General features: G+C 42.3%; 2 gene segments (V, D, J or C); both read right to left on the bottom strand.

The window, feature by feature from the left end:
* Positions 1-5,802: 5,802 nt before the first annotated feature.
* LOC122739530 lies at positions 5,803-6,516 on the bottom strand. The segment is given in 2 exon segments: positions 5,803-6,119; positions 6,436-6,516. Coding segments are annotated over 2 exon segments (366 nt in total).
* A 9,096-nt stretch (positions 6,517-15,612) lies between these two features.
* Positions 15,613-16,345, bottom strand: LOC122744074. The segment is given in 2 exon segments: positions 15,613-15,944; positions 16,263-16,345. Coding segments are annotated over 2 exon segments (381 nt in total).
* Positions 16,346-22,134: the final 5,789 nt, after the last annotated feature.

Here is a 22,134-nt window from a genome sequence, read left to right as displayed (position 1 = left end):
CTTTGCTTAAACTTCCATTGGTCATTAAGGTAGTTCATGACTTTTATATGTTTCTTATTTCTTTGCCTTCATTAGATTGCTTAAATATATAAAGTTTGAACTCTTTTAGATGTAATTCATGTGTTCTAATTTCATTTCTTTCTTTTTTTGAGGCAATTGGGGTTAAGTGACTTGCCCAGGGTCACACAGCTAGTAAGTGTCAAGTGTCTGAGACCGGATTTGAACTCAGGTACTCCTGACTTCACGGCTGGTGCTCTATCCACTGCTCCACCTAGCTGCCCCCAATTTCATTTCTTTTAAAAGAATGTATTGGGGCAGCTAGGTGGCACAGTGGATAGAGCACCGGCCCTGGAGTCAGGAGTACCTGAGTTCAAATCCGGCCTCAGACACTTAACACTTACTAGCTGTGTGACCCTGGGCAAGTCACTTACCCCCAATTGCCTCACTAAAAAGAAAAGAAAAGAAAAGAATGTATTGATTTTCTTTTCTATTTCTCTTAGAGGCAGCTAGGAGGTACAGTGGATAGAGTGCTTAGGCCTACTGTCAGGAAGAACAGAAATCAAATCTGACCTTAGATACTTACTAATTGTGTGATCCTGGGCAAATTACTTTATCTTTTCCTCCCTCAGTTTCCTCAAAAGTAAAGTGGAGATAATAATATCACCTGCCTCTCATCGTTGTTGTGAAGATTAGGAGAGGAAGGCATAGTTTATCTCTCATACCTATGTAGAAGAAAATAATTTATGTCCAAACAAGAGATAGAGAGTATTATGAAATGCAAGATGGATGACTTTGATTACATTAAATTAAAAAGGTTTTGTAGAAACAGAAGCAATGTAGCCACCATTAGAAGGGAGGCAGAAAGCTGGGAAACAATTTTTACAGCAAGTATTTCTGATAAAGACCTCATCTAAAATGTTTAGGGAACTAAATCAAATTTATAAGACTGCAAGTCATTCCCCAATTGAGAAGTGGTCAAAGGGTATGAACAGGCAGTTTTCAGATGAAGAAATCAAAGCTATCTATTCCCATATGAAAAAAAACTCTAAATCACTATTGATTAGAGAAATGCAAATTAAAACAACTTTGAGGTACCACCTGACACCTATCAGATTGGCTAATATGACATAAAAAGGAAAATAATAAATGTTGGAGAAGCTGTGGAAAAATTGGAACACTAATGCATTGTTGGTGGAGCTGTGAACTGATCCAACCATTCTGGAGACCAATTCAGAATGATGCCCAAAGGGCTATAAAGCTGTGCATACCCTTTCACCCAGCAATACCACTATTAGGTCTTTTCACCAAAGAGGTCATAAAAAAGGGGAAAGGACCCACATGTGCAAAAATATTTATAAGTGCTCTTTTGGTGGTGGCAAGGAATTGGAAATTGAGGAGATGACCATCATTTGGGGAATGGCTGAACAAGCTGTGGTATATGAATGTAATGAAATACTATTGTGCTGTAAGAAACGATGAGCAGGAAGATTTCACAGAAACCTGGAAGGGCTTATATGAACTGATGCCAAGTGGAAGGAGCAGAATCAGAAGAACATTGTACACAGTTTCAGCAACATTGTGTGTTCATCAACTGTGATAGACTTGACTCTTCTCAGCAGTACAATGGTCCAATATAATTCCAAAGGTCTCATGATGGGAAATGCTCTCCAAATCCAGAAGAAAGAACTGTGGAGTGTATATGCAGATTGAACCATACTGTTTCTACTTTTTGTTTTTCTTTTCTGAGGTTTTTCCTTTTTCTTCTGCTTCTTCTTTCACAGTAAGACTAATGCAGAAATATGTTTAATGTGATTGTACATATATCACCTGTATCAGATCGCTTTCTGTTTTGAGGAGGGGGAGGTAAGGGAAGGAGGGAGAAAAGTTTGGCACTAGAAATATGATAAAAACAAATGTTGAAAGCTATCTCTACATGTAACTAGAAAATAATAAAATACTTTTTGAGGTTTAAAAAATATCACAGCATCATATCATCACATATTTACACATGTGCCAATTGTAAATCAAGGACCTTATTGTGGATTCCCAAGAACACAGGGCTAGTATAAGAGCAGAAATGACTTTTCATAAAGAATCACACAAAGGTACAGAAAATGTCTGAGATAACGATCTCAGTGGATATAGGGGGCACTCATACACACACAACCTCTCTAACCAGATGCCTAGCGAAGCAAGCTTCTTTTGGTTTTGTTTTCAGCATTGAACTGATCGTTTAATTCAGCTCTGAAGTCCTTTTAGTCCCAGAAATAGAATTTTTTAAAAAATGAAATGTTTGCTCTAGTTAATATATGAAAATGAAGGCCTGGTTTCCATTACAATCAAATACACAGATAATGTTTTAATTAAAGAGAAAGGTTGCTTGGCTGTTTACATCTAGTAACTCTTGATAATCCAAGGGCAAATTCAGACTCATCCTTATTTTTTAGCTTTAAGAAATGTTTTATTAATTGCATTTTGCTTTAACACTCCAGGAACCCCCAACTAATACATTGATTGCTTACTTCCTTACAAAAAATAATTAAGCAACAACATTCTATACATTGGATAAATGGGATAATGCTTAAATATTCTCATTTAACAGCCCTTCACCTTTTTATTGACCTTGAGAATGGTATGATTCTTTATCTGTTCTCTAGGACCTTCTTTGGCTATTTTACCTAATATTGGTTTGATTTCCTTTTAAACTTTTTTTCATTTATGTGGTTGTATTTATATTATTCTTTAAATTCTCTTTATATCACTCAGATTCAATTCACAAAAATCTTTCCTTGGTTATCTATATTCCTCATAGTCACCATTTCTTTTTTCTTTTTCTTTTTTTCCCACCATTTCTTATCATATAATAGTATTCTAATATATTCATACTTGGTTTGTTCAACCTTTCACTTTTTGATAGATGTCCATCTTGTTTCCAGTTTTTCATAGTCACAAAAAGCATTATCCTGAATATTTTACTTCACATTGGACTTTTGTTTATGTCTTTGACGATCTTCGGGTCTATGTTCTACAGAAGGGTTGCTGGGCCATGGGGTATATCATGAATAATTCTCAGTAGAACATATTGTGCTAGCATACTTGTTAAAGGAAAACTAGTGTTTCTCATTTATAAACAGTACTTATGCTTGGTTTTAAATATGTGCTTTAGTTCATCTATTTTAAGGGTTTCTGTGCTTTTTTGACCTACCGATATAAGTTTGGGGCTATATTTTGTCAGAATTTTTGCCTATATCTAGAAAAATAATCCTATTCTTTCTGTTATTTTTTGTTATTGAATTAGCTAATGATTTGATTGTGAGTTCTTCTAGGTCATAATAATTTATATTCTATGTATTTATTGCTTCAGATACCTTGTGATGATTTTATTTAAAATTTTTGCTTTAATATTCCTAAATGAAATAAGTTTATATTTCTTTTTTAGTCTCTACATGGTTCTGATATTAAGAGAATATTCTGTGGGGTAGCCAGGTGGCACAGTGGATAGAGCTCCAGCCCTGGAGTCAGGAGTACCTGAGTTCAAATTCGGAATCAGACACTTGACTCTAACTAGCTGTGTGACCCTGGGCAAGTCACTTAACCCCAATTGCCTCACAGACAGGGAGAGAGAGAGAGAGAGAGAGGGGGGGGGGGATATTCTGTTTTCTGGATGTGGAATTAGGTAAAATGTCTTCTCTATATTTTTTTAGAATTTTTGTAACATTTGCATTAGTTTCTCTTTTAGTGCTTGATAGAATTCAGTTGTAAATAAATCTGGTGTACAGCCCTATTTAGTTTCACCCCCCGAATAACCCATCTTTAACCAGAATTATTCATTTACTGCTTCTTCAAGGATCAAATTTCTTGGGATGTACTTCGCTTTCAGCTTCAAGAGAAAAAAATAGAAGGGGGCGGGGGGGTAATCCCAATTCGAGTTACTTAAGGGGAAAAGAAAGTCTGGGAAGACATGATTGGAGCAGACTGTTTATGTTGCTATTCCCAGGTTGCCAGGAGCTAGGTGGCACAGTGCATAAAGCACTGGCCCTGAAGTTCAGAGCACCTAAGTTCAAATCTTACCCCAGACACCCACCAGCTGTGTAACCCAAGTCAACCAAAACTGCCCCAGAAAGAATCGATGTTTCAATGATAGAGCACATTTTTACTTGTCTTTGGTCTTTGCCGGGAGCATAGATCTGACCATAAAACTTCCCTACCCAGTACCCAGGACATGGAAGGTGTTTAATAAATGCTTACTGACTTAATGACTGATTAAAGTAAAACTGCCTCTTTCATATTTAGGATAAAATGCAAACCACTCTGTCCTTTAAAGCCTTTACCATCTAGCTCAGCCTCCCTTTCAGATCCATCACACCTCCATTTCATCTACAATCCAAACTAACAGCTATATTGCTGTCCATCACAAATGATATCTCATCTCCCGTCTCCAGGTCATTTCCCAGGCTGTGCCCATTCCTGAAATGCCCTCTCCCCCCATCTGACTCTGAGAATCTCCAGCATTCTTCAAAGCTGAGTTCAAGAACGTGCTCTTCTAGCATGTCTGGTTTTCCTGTCTGCCCATGTCTCACTCTCCAACTCAACTGAAATTTCTTTTGTATAGACTTTACTATACCTACCCTATGACCCTCATTTCACATAAGAAAATCCATGTAAAGAAATTCAATGTAAGCAACTGGGTGCATGAGTGTGAAAGACAGAGACTGGGAACATTGTGAGAACTGGGAGCTAAGACAACATTGTGCTGAACCTGGGAGCTGAGCCAGTCCTTTCTTCTTTTCAGGGACAAAGGCTGACCAGAGAGCCCACAAGTAGTAGTGAGAACATCTGTGTGCCCTTGGCCCTAAAGGGAATGGACCGGGCCTTGGGCCTTCATGCCACCCAGAAATCCCCTGGGGCAGGGAATAAAGTCAGAGACACCTAGCAGAGTTGGCCAGTGAATAGGTGTGACTCTACCACCTACTGTCATAGGAACTCCCCCAATGCCTGCTGGGAAGTACACTCCAACCCACAGAGGGTACCCACTAGCCTGAGTCAGTCATTAAGGACATGATCCTCTAAGATGTAGCAAACATTGGGGATGACTGAAGGAGTGGTGGCCATTCGCCTTGGCTCTTGGCCTGGACCAGCTCACAAGAAATACCTCCCTGTGAGACCAGTGTGTCCAGGGCTAGAGAAAAAGGAATCTAGCCTCTATCATGGCAGCCAGGTGGTGCAGTGGATGGAGAACTGGGCCTGGAATCAAAAAGACTCATGTTCCTGAGTTCAAATCTGACCTTGGACACTTATTGGTTATGTGACCCTGGGCAAGTCCCTTAACCCTGTTAGCCTCAGATTACTACTCTGAACAATGAGCTGGATAAGGAAACGGCGACCCACTGCAGGATCTTTGTCAAGGAAACCCAAATGGAGTCATTAAAGGTCAGATGCAACAAACACGGAAACAAACAAATTATTGCTAGAAAGAACTAGAGCAAAACAAGAACTGATATTCCCAACAATAAAAAAACTTTGTGTTGAGACAAAGATTTCAAGTGGACTTGAAATGTCAGCATTTTCCCCATTAGATTTACCCCCTTTGTTTCCCAGGGGGCTGTGCTGCCTCCCTCTGCCTTGGGGACAGGGTATGTGATTGACAAGGATTTGTGAGAAAGGAGGGGTCCTGAGGGACCAGAAAGGGGAAGCCCGGGGAGATGTGAGCTCAGAGAGCAAGGGCTACTCTGCCTGGGGACCAGAGAGGAAGCAGCTGCTGCTCTGAGCTGAACCCCCTGAGCAGCCTGGGAAGGCTCTTGTTCAGGCCTGAAGCACCTCCGGAGGTGAGTGAATACTCTGCCCACAGTAATAATCTCCAGTATCCTCGGGCTCCAAGCTGCTGATGGTGAGAGCATAATCTGTCCCAGACCCACTGCCACTGAAGCGGGCAGGGACTCCAGATGCCAGGCTGTTAGCATAGGAGATGAGGAGCCTGGGGGCTTGGCCAGGTTTCTGCTGGTACCAGTGAAGGTAGTTATATACATTCTCACTGGCCTTGCAGCTGATGGTGACTCTCTCTCTTAGAGATCCAGACAAGGAGGCTGGAGACTGGGTCAGCACAATGGCTCCTTGGGAATCTAGGAAAGCAACAAAATGAGAGGAAATGAGAAATGTGTGAATGTCCAAGTCAAAGTGTGGACAAGATATTTTAGTGGAGACCCTGAAATCCCAAATGACCAACAAGAAGGTGTATTTGCTGTCAATATGGGAGATAAACCACCTTTCCCACAGACCTCACAATGTTTGTAATCTGGGGCCTGGCCATGCTCCTCAGCCCCCATCTGCCTGTGTTGTGCCTAAGCTTCCTCACCCCCTGGATCCAGGAGTCATCAGGTATTTAATCCCTGAAAGTCTGTGACATCCTCACCCCTTCCCTGCCCTGCTGGGTCTTACCCTGAGCCCAGAGCACCAGCAGCCAGAGGAGCTGCCATGGGGAGACCATCCTGGCCTTCAGACACCTGCAGAGAGAGCACTCAGAGCCCTGAGGGGCAGCAAGGAGGGAGGAAGCATAATATCCCGAGCAGGGCTCCCTTCAGGCCCCTGGGGCTCCATATGCAAAAGAGCCCCAGGTCTGCTCTGAGCCTTCTCTCAGGACCCTGAGAGACACCCTGAGTCACCCTGGCTGAGCCTGACTTTGGGAGAGGGGCCTCCCTCCTCTCTGTCCTCAGTATGTGACCTTAGGAGCAAAGACAGGCTCCTGTTTAGTGTCTGATGTGGGAATGGTTGGAGCTGGTTGTGGATGAATGAGGGGAGGTTTCTCTCTGTGCCCCAGGCCTAGATCCCCCATAACCAGGAAAGAGCTCCCAGCCCTGGGGAGGACACAGAGATGGCAGAGGCTCACAGCTTGTAGGCTCTTTGGGTACCTCTCCTGCCTCTGCTGATGCACCTGGCCCTCTACTGCCCCCTGATGGAAAAGGTGTGAATTCAAGGAGGCAGAGAGTGGGGTCTGACTGAAACTGGTTAGATCTAACCCTTGGTCCCTGCAAAAACCTAAAATGGGTTTCATCAGTCCCTAGATGAGATAACTGTAACTGTTCTGAGTTTTTGGAAGGAGATCTTATCTCTACCCTTCACCCCAATTTTCCCATTCCAGGCATTCACAATAGGTGAGGACACATGCTATGATCCCCCCTATATCCTGCTTGTCATTGTTTCTACAAATGTGGATCTGGACAAATCTGTGACCATTGTGAGACAATGAAGGTGAGAGTGCCTGGCTCAGAATGTGACACAGCGAGAGAGTCTTTCACTTCTGGCTAATCCCTTCTGTCCTGGGGGATTGTAAGAGTCCCCTGTTTAATCCACCTGCCTCTCATCTCTCCTCTCCAATCAATAAACAGTGAATGAATATATGAAAAAGAACTTATGATTTTTGAAATTATTGCATTGTTTGGAGTTACATGTCAAAGCAATTTTTAAATTGTGAGCTTTAAATTTTCTTCTTCTTTCTCCTTTCCCCTCTTTGTGAAGTCAATCAATTGATATATGATACACATGTTCAGTCACACAAAACATATTTCCAGATCAGTCATGTTGCAAAAGATGACACAGACCAAAAAGTCCACCAAAAAATAATGTATAAAAACTATGCTTTGGCCAAAATTCAGACACCATTAGTTGCAAAAGAACTTATTAATCTATGGGGGAAAAAATAGAATTCTAAGGGTTGGGGAGAGAAATGGAAAAGTAGAAATATTCCACTTTCCAAAGATATTCATATTCTAAAGGAAGATGTAGGAATAATCATCATAATAGTCATTATTATTATATGGCTAGCATTTATTAAGTGCCCTCAAATTTCCAAAGTGCATTAAAATTTTTCTCATTTTAACTTTGTAATTGCACAAAGAGTACTGATTGAAGCTATTGATGAAGAGTGCTGATAGGTGATTATATAATCATTTTATTATAGATAAGGAAATTGAGACAGTAAGAGTCAGGGGGATAAGGTCAGGTTTTCACAGATAGTAAATGTCTGAGGCAGGATTTGAACTCAGGTCTTCTTGAATCCAAGTCTAGGCCTCTATCCACTGTACCATTTTGCTGCCTGGAATATATTGATATAGATATCAATTTACTCAGAACTGATTTGGTGTGATAAGTTCTTTTTTTTAATAAATTTTTTGTTTGTTTCTTTGATTTTTTGCAGGACAGTGAGGGTTAAGTGACTTGCCCAGGGCCATATAGCTAGTAAGTGTCAAGTATCTGAATCCAGATTTGGACTCAGGTCCTCCTGAATCCAGGGCCTGCGCTTTATCCACTGCTCACCTAGCTGTCCCCACATGTGATAAGTTCTAAATGAAAAATGGCTCCCTATAGAAACCCCATTTTCTCTACAACTCAAAGTCTTGGAGACTTCCTGTAGTACTCAGATGTGAAGTAGTTGTCCAGGAGCTAAGCCAGCAGGGTCAGAATCAGGACATGATCTTGGGTTTCTTGACTCTCTGATCACCACTGTAAGAACCAGGGTGCCACCCCCTACTGAGAAAGACATTGTGAGAACCAGGGAGACACCCCCTGAAAAGAAAATAGGTGACTAAACGTCCAGAAGCTGCCTGGCATCCAGAAGTTACCACCTGTAAGTCATGTCAATCAATGCTACCAGCCATTACCTTGGAGCTGTGTGTGAGTATGGTCCTGCTTCCTGTTTCACAAGGGGCTTCTGGGAGTAGCTGCTAAGGATCACCCCTTTTCATTTGGGAACCTGTGTGTGGTGGCAAGGGCAGGGAGAGGAGACAGATCTTCATGTATTCTCTGAGAAGCATGGATAGCTAGGGAAAGGTGGCTTTCTTACCTTCTCTCTCTTCATGAACTTCTAATACACTTTAATAAATCCTTAAAGGCCTAAACTATTGACAAATTTATGAGTAATTCTTAGCTAATTTCTCCCCCATGCTGGGATTAGGTCAGGCGACCACACACTAGATTTTAAACATCACACCACTCTATCCCTCATTCCATATTGCCTCATCCTTATCAGTTATATTTATATCATTGGCATCTGTATCATCTTTATCATGTCTCTCTCTACCTCTACTGGGGAAGGAAATGAGTAGAGGGAGAGAAGAGAGAGAGAGGGCAGAGCATCCCTTAGTCTATTTTGGGAAAGATGGATGTGAGCCTACCAAGCATGTCTGTGGAAAGAACGTCAGCTTTGGAGTTTGACCTGGCTGTGTCAGTTTTGTTACATAGTAACTGTGTGACTTTAATCAAATTATTAAACCTCTCCAGATTGATAAAATGATGGTAAAAACACATAAGAGTAAAGGAATATCTGAGTTGGAAGAATTTGTTGAAGGTATCTAATCTTACTCTCTCATGTATGAGTGAAAACGCAGGATTTAAGCAATAATAAGTCTATGGAACATGAATTGAAAAGTGAAATTTTAGAATAGACAGAGAGGGAATCCAAGAAAGAACAAGAACAAGGTGAAGGGATCCTTAAAAACAAAAAGTGTAGAAAAAGAAAATGCAACCATATTGGAGAGGAGGAAGGATTTTGAAGAAGGAATGAAAGAGGGAGTATTAAATAGTGAAATTAAGGAAGAAAAGATAAAGAAATCATAAAGTTAACCAGAGATATGCTTGATAATTGGGAGACAAGATCAAGGTTAACATGAGAAAAGCCTGTGGGGGTTGTTAGGGGTAGAGCCAAGATGGCAGAGGAAAGACATTAAACACACAGAGCTCCTGACACAATTACCCCCAAACAGCAATAAAACAAGCCCTGGAGCAGCAAAACCCACAAAAAGATGGGCTGAGATTATTTTCCAGATTAAAGGGGACTGTACTGGGCTGTGAGAAGAGTCCAACCCTGTGATCATGCTGACACATACCACAGACATGCTGTGAAAGAGGAGCTTACCCCTGAACCTCCAAATCAGTTGCAGAACCAGCATCTTCTGGAACTAAGATTATGGTCAGGTGAGAGGGCTGAACGGGTGACCAGGGGGAAAAGTGCAGGGGTCTGTGGGACCTAAGGAGGAACTAGGCTATTCCGCCCCAGGAGGGAACCAGGAAAAAATCCTGAGGGGCAGGAGGCCCAGGTTGGGGAGAGCTAAGAGCCAACAGAGCACTCTGCTGGCTGGTTAACTAGCAAGTTGGCTTGAGGTTATGTTTGGACCAGAAAACAGGCCAGGTGAGAGAAAAACCTGCCCTCCCTCAAACCTAAACACCTGGGACCCCCTAAAGCTTGTGACAGTGTATCTTGGAAATAGGGCCCCACTGTAAGTGGGAGTTAAAAGTCAAGTAAAAAATGACAAGATGAGCAAGCAAAGAAAGTTGAGAACAAGAGAGTTTCTTTAGCGACAAGGAAGATCAAGGTGCACCCTCCAAAGAGGACAACAACCTCAGGGCCCCTACTTCCAAAGCTTCCAAGAAAAATATGAATTGGTCTCAGGATATGGAATCCCACAAAAGGGACTTTGAAGAGAAAGTAGGAGAGATAGAAGGAAGATTTAGGAGAGGTGGAGGAAAGAATGGAAAGAGCAATGAGAGTAATGCAGGAGAGTCATGAGAAAAAAGTCAACAGCTTGAAAAGCCAAATGGAAAAGGAGATAAAAAGGCTCTCTGAAGAAAATTATTGCCTAAGAACCAGGATTGAACAAATGGAAACTAGTGACTTTATGAGAAACCAAGACACAGTAAAGCAAATCCAAATGAATAAAAAAAAAAAAGAAGGCAATATGAAATATCTCCTTGGAAAAACAGCTGACCTGGAAAATAGATCCAGGAAAGATCATTTGAAAATTGTTGGACTACCTGAAAACCATGACCAAAATAAGAATTTAGACAGCATCTTCCAAGATATTGTCTAGGAAAATTACCCTGATATTCTAGATGCAGAAGGCAAAATAGAAATTGAAAGAATCCACCAATCACCTTCTGAAAGAGATCCCAAATTGAAAAGCTCCAGGAATATTATAGCCAAATTCCAGAGCTCCCAGGTCAAGGAGAAAATATTGCAAGCAACAAGAAAATGAATTCAAATACTGTGGAGCTACAGTAAGGATAACACAAGATCTAGCAGCATCCACATTAAAGGACCTGAGGGCATGGAATATGATATTCTGCAGGGCAAAGGAACTGGGACTACAGCCAAGAATCACATACCCAGCAAAACTTCTTATAATCTTTCAGAGGAAAAAATGGAACTACAGTGAAAAAGAGGACTTTCAGGCATTTGTGATGAAAAGACCTGAAGTAAATGGAAAGTTAGACTTTCAAACAGAAGACTCTGGAGAAGCATAAAAAGGTAAACAGGAAAAAGAAATCATGAGGGATATTAAAAGATTAAACTGTTTACATTCCTACATGGGAAGATAATAATTCAAACTCATAAGAACTTTCCTAGTAAAGAATACAGAGAGGACACAAGTCTGAACTGAATATGAAGGGATGATATCCATAAAGCTTTTATTTTTGTTTATCCTTGTTCTTTGTGGGGCAACCAGGGTTTGGTATCTTATGTCTGCGGCAAGATTTGGGCTCAGGGCCTCCTGGGTCCAGGGCTGGTGCTTTGTCCACTGTGCCACCTAGCTAACCCATGATGACATCTTTAAAATAGGGTTGAGGGATAGGAGGAATGCACTAAGTGAGGGGGAATGGGAGAAGTGGACAAGAGAGAGGTAGTTCACATGAAGGAAACAAGAAAAAAACTTATGGAGGGGAGGGGAAGAGGGGGAAGGAGTGGGGGAGTGAATGAACCTTACTATCATCAGAATTGGCTCAAACAGGGAATAACATACAGATTCAAGTGGGTATAGTAACATATTTTTGCCCTGAGGGAAAGTGGGAGGGGAGGGACATAAGGGGTGGGGGGAGAAGAGGGGAAGGAGGGAAGGGAAGATTGGGGGAGAGAGCAGTAAAAAGCAAAACACTTTCAAGGAAGGTGAAGATGTTCTGCATGACTACACAAGTATGACTTATATTGAATTGTTTGATTTTATAGGGAGGGTTGAGGAGGGAGGGAAGAAGAAAAATTAAAAACACAGAATTAGCTCAAAGACCTTAATCTCTTCTAAGTGGGCTCAAGGAGAGAATAACATTCACACCCAATTGGGAGGAGTAATCTTTCTAACTCTACAGAAAAATAGAAGGGGAAGAGGATAAGCAGGGAAGGGTGAAAGAAGGGAGGGCAGAGTAGGGGAGGGTGCAGTCAAAAGTAAAACACTTTTGAGGAGGAATAGGGTAAAAGAAGATAGAAAATAGAGTAAATATCATGGAAAAGGAATAGGTTGGAGGGAAATAGTTATCATGATTGATTATAATGGCAAAATGTATGGCACCTACTTTGCTGGGCTATTGTGAAGAAAATTCTTTGTTAAGTTTTAGGTACTATATAAAATTTATGATGAACAGGATGCTTTCAGAAAAGCCTTGAAAGGCCTACATGAACTGAAGCAGAGTGAAATGTACTGTATACAAAATAACAGCAATAGTGTAAGATGATCTGCTGGGAAGCATGTGGTTATTTTCAGTAAGGCAATGATCCAATGTAACCCTGAAGGACTTATGAAAATTGCAATCCATGTACAGAGAAAGAACTGATGATATCTGAAAACAGATTGAAACCCAATTTTTTCTTTGACAATTCCTTAATCTGAAGTTTTGTTTTTTAATTGTTTTCTCTCACAACCTAGCTAATGTGGGAATGTTTTCCACCACTACTCATATATAACTTATATTGAATTGCTTGAGTTCTTGTAGGTTGGGGGTGGGAAGGAAGGGAGAAAGAGAAGTTGGAACACAAAGTTTTTTTTTTTAATTGATGTCAAAATTTGGTTTTACATATATTTTGTAAAATAAAATTCTAAACAAAAAGGAAAAAAATAATTACACCTTCATTAGCAATTCAATTAGAATAAAATAGTTTTTGATTTGGGCACTAGAGAAAGTGACCAAGAAGGAAGTCTAAACTTCCCTTGAGGGGAGAAGATTTCTTAGAGGGTCCAGCAGAAGAAAGGCCAAAGCTTTTATAGAGGACAGATGGTGGTGGGAACAGATAGGGTGACCACCTGACTAGGTGGGCCGGGGGGAAGATTCCTAAGAGTCAGGTTGAATTTTCTTTGGGAATGATAATGCTGACCTCTGGAGTTATCTTTCTCCTAGCTCAGGTAGTATCCAGGCCTAAGTGACTTTCTTGCTGTAGTATTTAATCTCCCCCTACTTCTTAGGTGCATCCATCCTGATGGTGAGTTTGGCCGACTTAAACTTTAATAGTCCAAACTCCCATGTCAGCATGGAGAAAGAAAATGAAGAAATACCATGCTTCTGTCTGTGTTCCATTAATATCAGTTCTTTCTTTACAGATGGATAGTATATTTCATTCATAGTCCTCTGGGATTGTCTTAGATCATTGTTTGGTGAGAATAGTTAAGTCATTCGCAGTTCTTCATCAAACAATATTGATGTCTCTGTCCCAATGTTCTCTTGGTTCTACTCACTTCACTATACATCAGTTCATACAAGTCTTTCCAAGCTTTTCTGAAATCTTCCTGCTTGTCATTTCTTAGAGCAAAATAATATTCCATCACCATCATATACCACAGTTTGTTTAGCCATTCCCCACTTGATGGGCATTCCTTTGATTTCCAATCCTTAACCACCCCAAAAAGCTTCTATAAATATTTTTGTACAAATAGGTCTTTTTCAGTTTATAACATTTTTTTAAATGGCTGCAGATATTTTAGATGTATTCCCTTGAAAACTGCCTTTTCAGACACTTTGGAATGATTATTATTCTATAAAACTGAATTTCTATGTTATGTATGTTGAGACTTAGATCTTAAAAGAAACTTACTACAAAGAATGTTACTTCGTATGAACTGAAATTCCATTTTCATGTAATTTACTGTACCCGTTCTATGACTTTTACATCATGTAAGAAAATCCATGTAAAGAAATTCAATGACAGCAACAAGTTGCATGAGTGTAAAGGACAGAGACTGGGAGCATTGTGAAAACAGGGAGCCAAGACGCCACTGAGCTGAACCTGGGAGCTGAGCCAGTCCCCTCTTCTTTTTTTTTTGTTTGTTTTTTTAGTGAGGCAGTTGGGGTTAAGTGACTTGCCCAGCTAGTAAGTGTTAAGTGTCTGAGGCCGAATTTGAACTCAGGTACTCCTGACTCCAGGGCCGGTGCTCTATCCACTGCGCCATCTAGCTGCCCCTCCAGGCCCCTCTTCTTTTCAGGGACAAAGGCTGACCAGAAAGCCCCGGAGTAGTAGTGAGAACATCTGTGTGTCCTTGGGCATAAAGGGAATGGACAGGGCCATGTGCCTTCATAACACCAAGTGATCCCTTCTGTCAGGGAATAGAGTAAGAGATACCTAGTAGAGATGGCCAGTGATGGGTGTGACCCTGCCACTTACTCTCTGTAAGGGGCTAAAATTCTAGCTATACTATCTAAAATCTAATGAGTGGTTGCCAATAAATTATAAGCTTTAGCAAGAGTTTAGACTTTTAAGCATTTATTAAGGAGAATAAGTTTGGTGAAGAGAGGGAGAAAGAGGCCTCGATTCAGCTATCTATCTTGGGATGCTACAGTTCTCCTTCTGACCTCAGTAGCATGTATAACTTCACAGCCAGGTGTGGCCCCTCCCAAATCAGTCACCTGAGTTCCAATAATTTTTACCACAAATAATTTTTACCACATTCTCCCCCTTTGTTTCTTCGAGAAGCACATGTGGTTTTATTCCATGAAACATCTCATAAGGACTCCACCAAAGTCTGGTGGGGGTGGGGGGGTTACACTCCAACTCGCACAGGGGCACCCATTAGCCTGAGCCAGCTAATAAGGACATGACCCTCCCAGATGCAGGAAACCATGAATCCCTTTCTGGGGACGGTGTAGGGTGACTGGGGACAATCACCTTGGCTCTTAGCCTGGCTCAGGACATGAAGAACCCAGCCCTGTGACATCAGGGTGTCCAGGGCTGGAGAAAAAGTAATTTAATCTACATCATCTCAGTCAGGTGGCAGAGTGCATGGAGGGCTGGCTTTGGAATTAGATTCATGTTCCTGAGTTCCAATCTAACCTTAGACACTTACTAGCTTTGGGGCCCTGGGGAAGTCAGTTAGCCCTGTTTGCCTCAGTTTCCTCATCTGTCAAACCAGCTGGATAAGGGAATGGCAAACTACTCAAGGATCTTTGCCAAGACAACCCAAGGGTGGTCATGAAGGGTCAGATGTGACTGAACAACAGCAACAGACATGGAAACAAACAAATTATTGCTACAAAGAAGTGGAGCAAAGTCCACAAAACATGAAGTTATGCTCCCAACAGGAGAATCACTTTATGCAGAGCCAAAGTTATCAAGGGCACTTGAAATGTCAGCATCTCCCCTCTATTGATTTCCCCCTTGTTTCCCAGGGGGCTGTGCTGCCTCCCTCTGCCTTGGGGACATGTGGTTAACAAGGATTTGTGAGGAAGAAGGGACCTGTGGGACCAGAAGGAGGAAGCCTGGGAGATGTGAGCCAGCCCAGAGGGCAGGGGCTGCTCTGCCTGGGGACCAGAGAGGAAGCAGCTGCTGCTCTGAGCTGAATCCCCTGAACAGCCTGGGGAGGTTTTTGTTCAGGCCTGAAGCACTGTGGGAGGCCAATCTTTACTCTGCTGACAGTAATAATCTCCAGCATCCTCGGGCTCCAAGCTGCTGATGGTGAGAGTGAAATCTGTCCCAGACCCACTGCCACTGAACCGGGCAGGCACTCCAGATGCCAGGCTGTTAGCCCCATAGATGAGGAGCCTGGGGGCCTGGCCAGGTTTCTGCTGGTACCAATGAAGTTTGGTAATAACAAGAAAATTTGTTACACTCTCACTGGCCTTGCAGCTGATGGTGACTCTCTCTCCTGGAGACCCAGACAAGGCGGCTGGAGTCTGGGTCAGCACAATGGTTCCTCCAGAATCTAGGAAACGAAGAAAATAAAGGGAAGACAGAAATGTCTGAATGTCTAAGTCAAAGCATATAGACCAGACATTTTTATGGAAACCACTGAAATCTCAAATGACTGACAAGTAGATGTATTTGTTGTCAACGTGAGAAATAAACCATCTTTCCCACAGACCTCACAATGTTTGTAATCAGGGGCCTGGCCATACTCATCAGCCCCCACCTGCCTGTGTTGTACCTAAGCTCCCTCACCCCTGGATCCAGGGGTCATCAGGTATTTAATCCCTGAAATCCTGTGCCCTCCTCACCCCTTCCCTGCCCTGCTGGGTCTTACCCTGAGCCCAGAGCACCAGCAGCCAGAGGAGCTGCCATGGGGAGACCATCCTGGCCTTCAGACACCTGCAGACAGAGCACTCAGAGCCCTGAGGGGCAGCAAGGAGGGAGGAAGCTTTTGTACCCTGAGCAGGGCTCCCTGCAGGCCCCTGGGGCTCCATATGCAAAAGAGCCCCAGGTCTGCTCTGAGCCTCCTCTCAGGACCCTGAGAGCCACCCTGAGTCACCCTGGCTGAGCCTGACTCTGGGGGAGGGGCCTCCCTCCTCTCTGTCCTCAAATGTGTGACCTCAAAGCAAAGACAGGCTCCTATTTAGTGTCTGATGTGGGAATGGTTGGAGCTGGTTGTGGATGAATGAGGGGAGGTTTCTCTCTGTGCTCCAGGCCTAGATCCCCCATAACCAGGAAAGAGCTCCCAGCCCTGGGGAGGACACAGAGATGGCAGAGGCTCACAGCTTGTAGGCTCTTTGGGTGCCTCGCCTGCCTCTGCTGATGCACCTGGCCCTCTCCTGCCCCTGATGGAAAAGGTGTGAATTCAAGGAGGCAGAGAGTGGGGTCTGACTGAAACTGGTTAGATCTAACCCTTGGTCCCTACAAAAACCTAAAATGGGTTTCATCAGTCCCTAGATGAGATAACTGTAGCTATTGTGAGTTTTTTGGAAGAAAATCTTATCTCTACCCTTTACCCCAATTTTCCCATTCCAGGCATGCACAATAGGTGAGGACACATGCTATGATCCCCCCTATATCCTGCTTGTCATTGTTTCTAGAAATGTGGATCTGGACAAATCTGTGACCATTGTGAGACAATGAAGGTGAGGGTGCCTGGCTCAGAATGTGACACAGCGAGAGAGTCTTTCACTTCTGGCTAATCCCTTCTGTCCTGGGGGATTGTAAGAGTCCCCTGTTTAATCCACCTGCCTCTCATCTCTCCTCTCCAATCAATAAACAGTGAATGAATATATGAAAAAGAACTTATGATTTTTGAAATTATTGCATTGTTTGGAGTTACATGTCAAAGCAATTTTTAAATTGTGAGCTTTAAATTTTCTTCTTCTTTCTCCTTTCCCCTCTTTGTGAAGTCAATCAATTGATATATGATACATATGTTCAGTCACACAAAACATATTTCCAGATCAGTCATGTCGCAAAAGATGACACAGACCAAAAAGTCCACCAAAAATAATGTATAAAAACTATGCTTTGGGGCAGCTAGATGGCGCAGTGGATAGAGCACTGGCCCTGGATTCAGGAGGACCTGAGTTCAAATCCAGCCTCAGACACTTAACATTTACTAGCGGTGTGACCCTGGGCAAGTCACTTAACCCCAATTGCCTCACTAAAAAAAAAACAAACAAACAAAAAAAGAAAACCAACTATGCTTTGGCCTAAATTCAGACACCATTAGTTGCAAAAGAACTTATTAATCTATGGGGAAAAAAACAGAATTCTAAGTGTTGGGGAGAGAAAGGGAAAAGTAGGAATATTCCACTTTCCTATATTATTCATATTCTAAAGGAGGATGTAGGAATAATCATCACAATAGTCATTATTATTATATGGCTAGCATTTATTAAGTGCCCTCAGATTTCCAAAGTGCATTAAAATTTTTCTCATTTTATCTTTGTAATTGCACAAAGAGTGCTGATTGAAGCTATTGATGAAGAGTGCTGATAGGTGATTATATAATCATTTTATTATAGATGAGGAAATTGAGACAGTAAGAGTCAGGGGGATAAGGTCAGGTTTTCACAGATAGTAAATGTCTGAAGCAGGATTTGAACTCAGGTCTTCTTGAATCCAAGTCTAGGCCTCTATCCACTGTACCATTTTGCTGCCTGGAATATGTTGATATAGATATCAATTTACTCAGAACTGATTTGGTGTGATAAGTTCTTTTTTTTTATAACATTTTTGTTTGTTTCTTTGTTTTTTTGCAGGACAATGAGGGTTAAGTGACTTACCCAGGGTCATATAGCTAGTGTGGTAAAAAGTTTCCTATTAGTCGGTTAGTGAATATGGAAAGACGCCAGTTTTTGAAGGACCATCCTTTCGGGGAGGAGACCAACAGCCGTGCATGGGCTACACACACCAGCCCGGCTGCTAAGCACTCCACTTCCAGGGTGCAAGGTTAAAAGGCAAGGAGAGAATGGAAGTGGGATCTCTTTTCCCTGCTCTCCTGGTCCTATGACTGCGCTGCTCAAACAGATGCTGACTGGAGCTGGACGTGGCCAGGCTCACCCTTAGCAGCATGTGCCTGACGCGGCTCTCCCACTCCCCCCCCCTCCAAAGGTGGCCTTGGGTTTTTGGTGAGTTTTATATGGAATATAGACTAAGCTTAGACTTAAGACTATTTGTTTTGTATTTCTACTTTCCTATCCCTCTAATCAACATCACCTGGTAACTACCAAACAATAAAAGCTCTAACTATAGACCAGAGGTATCTTCCATTTACTACTCTGGGAGATAAATTAAGGGAAAGGTTAAAGAGGGAAAATTAATGCTCTAGTATCCAATTTTAAATCTCACACTAGTGTCAAGTATCTGAATCCAGATTTGAACTCAGGTCCTCTTGAATCCAGGGCCTGCACTTTATCCACTGCTCCACCTAGCTATCCCCACGTGTGATAAGTTCTAAATGAAAAATGGCTCCCTACGGAAACCCCATTTTCTCTACAACTCAAAGTCCTGGAGACTTCCTGTAGCACTCAGATGTGAAGTAGTTGTCCAGGAGCTAAGCCAGAAGGGTCAGAATCAGGACATGATCTTGGGTTTCTTGACTCTCAGGTCACCACTGTGAGAACCAGGGTGCCACCCCCTACTGAGAAAGACATTGTGAGAACCAGGGTGACGCCCCCTGAAAAGAAAACATGTGACTAAATGTCCAGAAGCTGCCTGGCATCCAGAAGTTGCCACCTGTAAGTCACATCAATCAATACTACCAGCCAATTACCTTGGAGCTGTGTGTGAGTATGGTCCTACTTCCTGTTTCACAAGGGGCTTCTGGGAGTAGCTGCTAAGGATCACCCCTTTTCATTTGGGAACCTGTGTGTGGTGGCAGGGGCAGGGAGAGTAGACAGATCTTCATGTATTCTCTGTGGAAGCATGGATAGCTAGGGAAAGGTGGCTTTCTTACCTTCTCTCTCTTCATGAACTTCTAATACACTTTAATAAATACTTAAAAGCCTAAACTGTTGACAAATTTATGAGTAATTCTTGGCTAATTTCTCCCCCATGCTGGGATTAGGTCAGGCGACCACACACTAGATTTTAAACATCACACCAATCTGTCCATCATTCCATGTTGCCTCATCTTTATCAGTTATATTTATATCATTGGCATCTGTATCATCTTTATCATGTCTCTCTCTACCTCTACTGGGGAAGGAAATGAGTACAGGGAGAGAAGAGAGAGAGAGGGCAGAGGATCCCTTAGTCTATTTTGGGAAAGATGGATGTGAGCCTACCAAGCACGTCTGTGGAAAGAATGTCAGCCTTGGAGTTTGACCTGGCTGTGTCAGTTTTATTACATAGTAACTGTGTGACTTTAATCAAATTATTAAACCTCTCCAGATTGATAAAATGATAGTAAAAACACATAAGAGTAAAGGAATATCTGAGTTGGAAGAATTTGTTGAAGGTATCTAATCTTACCCTCTCATGTATGAGTGAAAACACAGGATTTAAGCAATAATAAGTCTATGGAACATGAATTGAAAAGTGAAATTTTAGAATAGACAGAGAGGGAATCCAAGAAAGAACAAGAACAAGGTGAAGGGATCCTTAAAAACAAAAAGTGTAGAAAAATAAAATGCAACCATATTGGAGAGGAGGAAGGATTTTGAAGAAGGAATGAAAGAGGGAGTATTAAATAGTGAAATTAAGGAAGAAAAGATAAAGAAATCATAAAGTTAACCAGAGAGAGGCTTGATAATTGGGAGACAAGATCAAGGTTAACATGAGAAAAGCCTGTGGGGGTTGTTGGGGGTAGAGCCAAGATGGCAGAGGAAAGACATTAAACACACAGAGCTCCTGACACAATTACCCCCAAACAGCAATAAAACAAGCTCTGGAGCAGCAAAACCCACAAAAAGATGGGCTGAGATTATTTTCCAGATTAAAGGGGACTGTACTGGGCTGTGAGAAGAGTCCAACCCTGTGATCATGCTGACACATACCACAGACATGCTGTGAAAGAGGAGCTTACCCCTGAACCTCCAAATCAGTTGCAGCACCAGCATCTTCTGGAACTAAGATTATGGTCAGGTGAGAGGGCTGAACGGGTGACCAGGGGGAAAAGTGCAGGGGTCTGTGGGACCTAAGGAGGAACTAGGCTATTCCGCCCCAGGAGGGAACCAGGAAAAAATCCTGAGGGGCAGGAGGCCCAGGTTGGGGAGAGCTAAGAGCCAACAGAGCACTCTGCTGGCTGGTTAACTAGCAAGTTGGCTTGAGGTTATGTTTGGACCAGAAAACAGGCCAGGTGAGAGAAAAACCTGCCCTCCCTCAAACCTAAACACCTGGGACCCCCTAAAGCTTGTGACAGTGTATCTTGGAAATAGGGCCCCACTGTAAGTGGGAGTTAAAAGTCAAGTAAAAAATGACAAGATGGGGCAGCTAGGTGGCACAGTGGATAAAGCACCGGCCCTGGATTCAGGAGTTCCTGAGTTCAAATCCGGCCTCGGACACTTGACACTTACTAGCTGTGTGACCCTGGGCAAGTCACTTAACCCCCATTGCCCCGCAAAAAAAAAAAAAAATGACAAGATGAGCAAGCAAAGAAAGTTGAGAACAAGAGAGTTTCTTTAGCTACAAGGAAGATCAAGGTGCACCCTCCAAAGAGGACAACAACCTCAGGGCCCCTACATCCAAAGCTTCCAAGAAAAATATGAATTGGTCTCAGGATGTAATGATTGGAATGACGCCACCTACTGGAGACTTGCTGTGGGAAAGCTCCACCATGAGAAAAATGCCTCAGAGGCATTGTGGCTTTTCCTTGGCGTCAGGAAATGACGTTTGCTCATGGGTGCTGTCTATCAAGGCTACCAGCCAATCAACTTGAGGAGCCTCCTATGGTCTGGGAGGAGACAGGAAGGAGGAGAGGGAGCCTGCGCAGAGAGCGCTGGGCCTTTTGGCTTCCTGACTTGATGGTGGTGGTGGCAGAGGACTTCACAGGAAATTTGAGGAAAGATAGGAATGCCAGGCTGTTAGAATTCTGTTCTCAATCGTTTTCTTTCTATTTTCCAATAAACCCTTAAAAACCTAAACTCGTTTTATCAGTGATTTTTAGTCAGTTTCCCCCAAACTGGGGAAACAGATTAGAATTCACATTTAGAATCTTAAATTACACAAGGATATGGAATCCCTCAAAAGGGACTTTGAAGAGAAAGTAGGAGAGATAGAAGGAAGATTTAGAGAGGTGGAGGAAAGAATGGAAAGAGCAATGAGAATAATGCAGGAGAGTCATGAGAAAAAAGTCAACAGCTTGAAAAGCCAAATGGAAAAGGAGATAAAAAGGCTCTCTGAAGAAAATTATTGCCTAAGAACCAGGATTGAACAAATGGAAACTAGTGACTTTATGAGAAACCAAGACACAGTAAAGCAAATCCAAATGAATAAAAAAAAAAAGAAGGCAATATGAAATATCTCCTTGGAAAAACAGCTGACCTGGAAAATAGATCCAGGAAAGATAATTTGAATATCATTGGACTACCTGAAAACAATGACCAAAATAAGAGTTTAGACAGCATCTTCCAAGATATTGTCTAGGAAAATTACCCTGATATTCTAGATGCAGAAGGCAAAATAGAAATTGAAAGAATCCACCAATCACCTCCTGAAAGAGATCCCAAAATGAAAAGCTCCCAGAATATTATAGC

This window comes from Dromiciops gliroides, chromosome 2 (assembly GCF_019393635.1).
Source record: "Dromiciops gliroides isolate mDroGli1 chromosome 2, mDroGli1.pri, whole genome shotgun sequence".
NCBI lineage: Eukaryota > Metazoa > Chordata > Mammalia > Microbiotheria > Microbiotheriidae > Dromiciops > Dromiciops gliroides.
This window is presented reverse-complemented; position numbering and strand designations above follow the sequence as displayed.